The following is a 7,549-nucleotide window of genomic DNA, read 5'->3' as shown; positions in this document are numbered from 1 at the left end:
ATCTATAATTCCATGTGTATAACTTGTATTATCATCTATATTTATGAGTATTTCTGTTGAAACGATGTGGCTATGCAAAGTCGATGTTTTTGCCACTAGTGAATCTAGTCGCCTCAATGTAAACTCAGATTTTTTTATATGAATTTAATCAAACAAAACATGCATGTATTGTGTAACATGAAGTCCTATGAGTGTCATCTGATGAAAATAATCGAAGGTTAGTGATTAATTTTATCTCTATACTGGTTTTTGTGAAGCTATCTTTAGCTGGAAAAAATGGCTGTGATTATTGTGGTTTTGTGGTGACCTAACATAATCGTTTGTAGTGCTTTCGCTGAAAAGCCTATTTGAAATCGGACACTTTGGTGGGATTAACAACAAGATTACCTTTAAAATGATATAAGACACATGAATGTCTGAGGAATTTTAATTATGAGATTTCTGTTTTTTGAATTTGGCGCCCTGCACTTCGACTGGCTGTTGTCATATCGATCCCGTTAACGGGACTGCAGCCATAAGAAGTTTTAAGAGATCCTTGTGTGGTTTAGGTATAAGACTAATAACCCCTTGCTTCAGAGAGGCAGGTAGTTCTCCCTTCTTTAAAGCCTCTTCAAGTAAAAATGGTGCTATTTCTTCAAAGGTTTTTTCTTCCCAATACGATGAGAGACATCCACAGCCATACCCATATATCCATCGGGGAAGTCCGGTGCCACACGGTTACAGTTGTCTCTTACTAAGCGCTTCACATTCTCATCCTGGTCCTCCGGGACACCGTAAAGCCGTAGCCCCCCCACCTTCTCCAGTATCGCTCTGCTTCCGATAAGCGCTCTTGCATGCCTGCGATGGTCTTCTCCTGTGCTGTGCATTTCTCATAAGTAGCAGTGTTTGCAAGTTTAAGCTCTTCGATACTCTTGTATGCATGATTCAGAGAGGTCTCGAGGTCAACTATTTTTGATGTGTTTTCGCGTATCATTTTCTCCAGACCATCGGCTCTTTCGTTTATCTTTGCAGAGACAGCATCGATTATGTTAACCTGTAGTTCGCGCAAAGATAATTCTTTCTGTGTCTTTTTGGGTGCAGGACAATTGACTGGATTTTCAGAATCAACCGAATGTCCAGAATCCTCAATTTCTTCTCCTGAGGAGTCAGGTGGTGGTTTTTCTGCAATGTGTAAGTGCTCAGCTAGCAACTGCCTTCTCCTCCCTTTGCTCTTTCGCACATTTTTTTCTTCCATTTATCAAAGTTTCAGATCAAATTAGAGGTCAACTAAGCGTTGTTCTCTATTGTGTTTACTATAAGCCAAGTTCTGTTAACGTTTATCCCTCTCAAACGTACTAAAATGTAAGGTTACTCGGAGCAAAATGAAATCTCGTCTGCAGTCGCCGCCATCTTCAGCACCCCCAGTCTCGCGATGTTGCTACTCTGGGTTTGGAAACTCTGCTACACATAGGACCATATGGCATTCACAGGGTGCTTTGTACACCAAAATGTCAGTCGGAACCGGTCCAGGCCCGCTCAAAGTCCCCCAAATGGGGAACTTAACATCTAAGAAATAAAGTAATGAAAATTTAATTGAAGATGAAATGATTTGCCTCTATCGTTTCTGTATGCTTGTCTATATGTGATCTTGCAAAGACGAGACAGACATTTACAGTGACACAATGCTGCGTTCGAATGGTAGAATGTTCAGATACGTTTTTATTTCCCGCCACCGGAGCTACACATAATGGTTGTCATGGCAACGTTGTATGGGAGTAGTGCATGTCCACGAAGGACAGTGAAAAGGGAAATAAATCGTTGTCGGTGTATTTTAATTTTTCCTAGCTATCTCGTTAAATTGTTTCTAAACTTTGCATATTGTGGAGGTGAAGAATCCATTTAACCGGGAACGTGTACGATAAGGGGTAATGGCTGCACGATTATTCATGCGGATAGAATGACCTGTTGTTGCTTGTTAGTGTAGCTATCTACTATGTAGCTAAGTTAGCTAGCCAGTTAAAAAAACTGTCGTGTTGCTAGCTAACCGTATAGCTTAGCTATGTCAGGCAACAGTCTTCCGCCTGTGCGAAATCTACCCCACTGGTCCCGCGTTGGATGTCTTGACAAGCCTTGCTTTCCACAACCACGTCCTTTCCCGTTTAACCACCTTGAACCGCTGTCGGAATCACCCCGTGGGGACAGTGGGGGAGAGGTCTCATCTCACCGGGACATGGATACTCGCGTTGCATCGCTTCAGAGGAATATTCAGTTCCTGCAACTACAGCACAAGGACACTCTTCAGAAGTTACACGGTGAAATAGATGACCTCAGACGGGAAAATAAAGGTGAGTCAAACCTGTCCTCGTGTCTTTGCTGATGTTTTTGATTTCCAAAAGCGTCATCATAGGCAGCAGATTTGTTTGTCATGGTTTGAGCGCCATAATTTTCATCTTTGCACAGTAACGTTATACATCACGTTACTGAGTTAAAATAGCATATACAATGTATGGCCTTTCCCCTTAACTATACCAATGCCACCATTTAAGCTAGACTACTGCTTTTCTTTCCATACAGCCTAATAGGCCTACATTTTATGGGTAGCCACTAGCCAGCAATAATTTGCATATGATAAAGTTTTCTTTAGTGGGAATCTGTATCTGTAATACATGTTTGTTTGCACGCTTTTTAGCATGATAATCACACAGGGATCTGAGGATGAGGCACTGCTGACAGAGGTGACACACTATAGCCTAGCGCTAGTGGTTGCGTAGTGATACAGTTGAATGAGGAAAATGAATGAGGAAAATGAAAGGATGGTGAGTATCTCACCGTGGGAGGCGGTGGAATGCAGTATCACTTTACAGAACAGACAAGCTTCTCTATATCGCCTCCGCATCCTATCCCCCCACAAAGAGATATTTCAATCCAGTTAAAAAGAATCACATGGGTCCGCTGTCTTCACTCTGTCAGAGCAGCGAGACACATAGTGCCAAGGTTGCTCAAATGACCTTGTTACAAGAGCTTATAAACAGCACGACAGTTGAGGTATGCTGTTGCTGCCACCTGTCATGTCTACTTCTGTTCTGTGTCATGTCTTCTACATGACCTCTCTTTGACTTTGATGTTACAGAGCTGCAGTATAAGCTGATCATGGAGCCTTCAAAGTCTTGCAGAAAAGGTAGGCTTCAATCATCTTTGACAACCTCTATGCTGGAACAAGTGGGCTAGGTCTATAATCCTCTTGGGACCAAGAAAGCATTGGATCTTCGACTTTCAGATCTGTGGTCGTTAGATTTTACTTTTCACAACATCTCTTTAAGTTTCCCATAATAGAAATCAATGAACAGAACAATGATTGTGTAAGCTTGTGTGGCGCATATGCCTACCTATTGGGGAAGGTATTTCTTTAGGATCAAGCCGCCGGAGCACAAGGCCACCGACACAGGGCAGTGAGGCCCAGACAGAGAGAGTGATCTACCTGGAGCAACCTTTACAAGACACATGCCCATCTCAAGACCCATGGCTCAGGTAAGCATCCATACCTCTACCCCCTAGTTCATCTTCTCCAAAAGTGTCTCGTCTAAAAACACTTGTTTGACCCCCACGGAAGCAGTATAGCGGGGGACGGTTGTGTGGCTCACGCCGACACTGAGACCACTGGAGTGGCAAAGCAAGAACACGAGACAGAGTTGAGGGGAGGCCTCATCACCTCTCTACAGCCACTCCGGATCCAGAGCAGCCCATCCCATCCCCCCCGACCCCCCACCCTGCAGGAATGTGAGGTTATCATACGGCAGCTCTACAAAGCCAACAACCTGCAGTCTCAGGAGGTCAGATGTCATCCTCTGACACATTGATGCTATTGCACAGTCCCTTAGCATTGGCCAACATAGCTATGGTTTAGAACAGTGGTAACCAACCCTTTCTGAGTCCAGATCACTTTCGCAGTCAAAAAGCAAGTGGAGATCTACTGCTCAGATTTTTTTTTTTTTTTACATTAACCTCATACAGTTTTGTAGGAATAAGGTTTGGGCAGTAAGCCTAATACATTATCACAGCATATTGGCTATATGATTGGCCTGCCAATATTGTTAATCAGACCATATTATATTTCAAAACTCAAGCTTTGATAACAAAATATACCAGTTGGTTTAGCACTTGTGAGGCACTGTGGAGCATGAATTGAAATAATTATCTTTTTTATTTTACTGGGCTAATGGTACCTGCATCTGATGGTCAACGAGGTCAAATCAGGACGATGACCGTTCAAAACTATTTTTCCCAACTGCTCTCTCCTTCCTTTGCTCCGGTGAGACTGACCAGAGAGAGGGGCAGTCTTCCACCTGATGTCGAAACTCAAGTCGCACCGCATCTGCCTCATGCAGAAAATTAATGTTGTTCCTATGACCAGAGAAAGTTAAATATCCCTTAATATTAAATTCGACACGTCGAGCTGCTAATAAATAATAAAACGCAGGGCTATCGATACTTGGCTACTCATTCATTGCAGTTGCAGCCTGAGCAAAAGTACAGAGAAGCGTGTTTTGTAATAGTGTTGAATAAAAACAGTGACAGTGCTGAATATAAACTTAAACTCACTCATAAAAACAGCAGCTTTTTGCTGTATTCATTGACAGTCTCTCTGTGGTCATGGTTTTAAAAAGTTATTACATCTTATGTAGGCTAGTAGCCTATTTAACTTCGCTGTGGCCAGGGTCATGGAAGCTCTGTAACCACAGTGATTTGAGCTATCCAACTGGGCAGCGCAGTAGGTGCACTCGATTTAGTCACAGAATTGCCAGTCTGGAGTTTGTCTCATGGGAACACTTTGCTTACCTGGTGCGCAGGTCTTTTGAATCAAGTGCAGTAACAGGTCAACACAATTTTTTTTTAAAGGAGCGCAAGCCTTTATCGTTCGTTGCCTTTTCTAAAGAAATATTTGGTGATCGACTAGGAATGCCTTGAAGATCGCGATCGACCGGTTGGCGACCACTGGTTTAGAATGATTCTACTAAAACCGGTCATTTCGTGCAGCAGACAATTAAAATAGATTCACATTGTAAAACCATAAACTACATAAATGTCTTACATTTACAAGGGCATGCATGATTTGTCATTTGACCAATAGCTAGTTGTTTTCTGACCATGTTCTCCATAACTCAATGTAAAGTTTACATGGAGAACTGACTGTCAGTGTTTTTCAGTGAGGTATCACTCTCCCTGATGGTTTGTTTCATATAGATTATACGTGTGAAGGCTGTCCTCCGAGACATTGTGTTCAACAAGAAAATCACTCCTGAGAACTACATCATGACAAAGGCCTACCTTGCTGACAGCACCAGGTAAACAGCAGTTTAGTAGGCATCTTTTTCGCCTGATTAAGTCATTTACATTTTTTTTTTTTTTAAATACAGGTAAATTGTACAATACATTTGATTTCCCTCTCAGCAAGGCAGAGAAGTTTCCCCAACTAGCACTTCAACCACTTCCCAAGAGAATGTAAGTGAATCTTTCCTAATCTCTTATACAGAAACAATAACCTTGGTAGTGGAACAGCTATCCTCCATGTCCCTGTACCCTTTCCAGGTCTGGGAACCAGGCAGGGGTGACAGAGAGGGTGATCCTCCCAGCCCTCAAACAGCACCTGAGCTCCAGCATCGCAGAGAGGCAGAAAAGGACCCAGGCTGTACAGAGGAGCAGGCTGAGGAGAACAGTGCATTGAGAGGGACAAACAGTACAGCAGGCCAGCCAGCACCGCAGAACCAAAGCCTCTTTAAATAAGATCAGGACCGGCTCCTATTATGGCCATTGAAGGACTTCAATTACCACTGAATGAATGTTAACAGTACCTGTCAAAAGTTTGGACACCTACTAATTCCAGGGTTTTTCTTTATTTTTACTATTTTCTACATTCTAGAAAATAGTGAAGGGAAAAGGGGATACACGTAGTCAGTTGTCCAACTGAATGTATTCAACTGAAATGTGTCTTCCGCATTTAACCCAACCCCTCTAAATCAGAGGAGCGGGGGGCTACCTTAATCGACATCCACGTCTTCGGCACCCAGGGAACAGTGGGTTTACTGCCTTGCTCGGGCAGAACGACAGATTTTTACCTTGTCAGCTCGGGGATTCAATCCAGCAACTTTCCAGTTACTGGCCCAACACTAACCACTAGGCTACCTGCATATGGAATCATGTAGTAACCAAAAAAGTGTTAAACAAATCTAAATATATTTTATTTGAGATTCTTCAAAATAGCCATTTGTCTTGACAGCTTTGCACACTTTTGGCATTCTCTTAACCAGCTTCATGAGGTAGTCACCTCGAATGCATTTCAATTAACAGGTGTGCCTTGTTAAAAGTTAATTTATGGAATTTCTTTCCTTAATGTGTTTGAGCAAATCAGTTGTCACAACACAAGGTAGGGGTGGTATGCAGAATATATTTGGTAAAAGACCCAAGTCCATATTTTGGCAAGAACAGCACAAATGAATGTCAGTCAATCTGGAAAATTAAGAACTTTGAAACTTTCTTCAAGTGCAGTCACTAAAACCATCAAGCGCCATGATGAAACTGGCTCTCATGATGACCACCACAGGAAAGGAAGACCCAGAATTACCTCTGCGGCAGAGGATAAATTAGAGTTAACTGCACCTCAGATTGCAGCCCAAATAAAAGCTTCAGAGTTCAAGTAACAGAAAAATCAACATCATCTGTTCAGAGGAGACTGGTTGAATTACTGCAAAGAAACCACTACTAAAGGACACCAATAAAAAGAATACACTTGCTTGGGCCAAGAAACACGAGCAATGGACATTGGACCGGTGGAGATCTGTCCTTTGGTCTGATGAGTCCAAATGTGAGATTTTTGGTTCTAACCGCCATGTCTTTGTGAGATAGAGTAGGTGAACAAAGAAGGAGAGTGATGGTGCTGCATCAGATGACCTGGCCTCCGCAATCACCCGACCTCAACCCAATTGAGATGGTTTGGGATGAGTTGGACCGCAGAGTGAAGGAAAAGCAACCAACAAGTGCTCAGCATATGTGGGAACGCCTTCAAGACTGTTGTAAATGCATTGGGGCGGCAGGTAGCCAAGTAGTTAGAGCGTTGGACTAGTAACCGAAAGGTTGCAAGATCGAATCCCTGAGCTGACAAGGTAAGAAATCTGTCGTTCTGCTCCTGGACAAGGCAGTTCACCTACCGTTCCTAGGCCGTTATTGAAAAAAAGAATTTGTTCTTACCTGACTTGCCTAGTTAAATAAAGGTAAAATAAAAAATAAATTAAATTCCTAATGAAGCTGGTTGACAGAATGCCAAGAGTGCAAAGCTGTCATCAAGGCTAAGGGTGGCTACTTTGAAGAATCTCAGATATAAAATATATTTTGATTTGTTTAACACTTTGTTACATTATTTCATGTCTTCACTATTATTCTACAATGTAAAAATAAAGAAAAGCCCTGGAATGAGTAGGTGTGTCAGCTTTTGACTGGTACTGTATATAAAGTTAATATTTCAATGTACATACATTTTTATTTCTCCCTATTAAACTTATTTTGGTGTTCCGTTGTT

The 7,549-nt window shown here is 42.2% G+C and overlaps 1 protein-coding gene across 4 annotated transcripts; it reads left to right on the top strand.

The window, feature by feature from the left end:
• The first annotated feature begins 654 nt into the window (after window positions 1-654).
• On the top strand, window positions 655-7,546 carry ccdc74b (coiled-coil domain containing 74B). Of its 4 annotated transcripts, none has more exons than XR_011668791.1 (7): window positions 655-2,324; window positions 3,110-3,157; window positions 3,378-3,507; window positions 3,590-3,809; window positions 5,221-5,321; window positions 5,394-5,478; window positions 5,566-5,582. XR_011668791.1 is itself a non-coding variant. In XM_071350688.1 (7 exons), exons 1-7 carry the CDS (start codon window positions 2,039-2,041, stop codon window positions 5,699-5,701), a joined length of 960 nt encoding a protein of 319 aa, XP_071206789.1. In that variant the 5' UTR covers window positions 658-2,038; the 3' UTR covers window positions 5,702-7,546. The 4 variants fall into 4 exon arrangements, 3 of the variants coding, with proteins under 3 accessions (XP_071206789.1, XP_071206786.1, XP_071206788.1); XM_071350688.1 differs by having other exon boundaries at window positions 658-2,324; window positions 3,390-3,507; window positions 5,428-5,478; window positions 5,566-7,546; XM_071350685.1 differs by having other exon boundaries at window positions 658-2,324; window positions 5,428-5,478; window positions 5,566-7,546.
• Window positions 7,547-7,549: the final 3 nt, after the last annotated feature.

Source organism: Salvelinus alpinus, chromosome 18 (assembly GCF_045679555.1).
Source record: "Salvelinus alpinus chromosome 18, SLU_Salpinus.1, whole genome shotgun sequence".
Classification (NCBI taxonomy): domain Eukaryota; kingdom Metazoa; phylum Chordata; class Actinopteri; order Salmoniformes; family Salmonidae; genus Salvelinus; species Salvelinus alpinus.
This window is presented reverse-complemented; position numbering and strand designations above follow the sequence as displayed.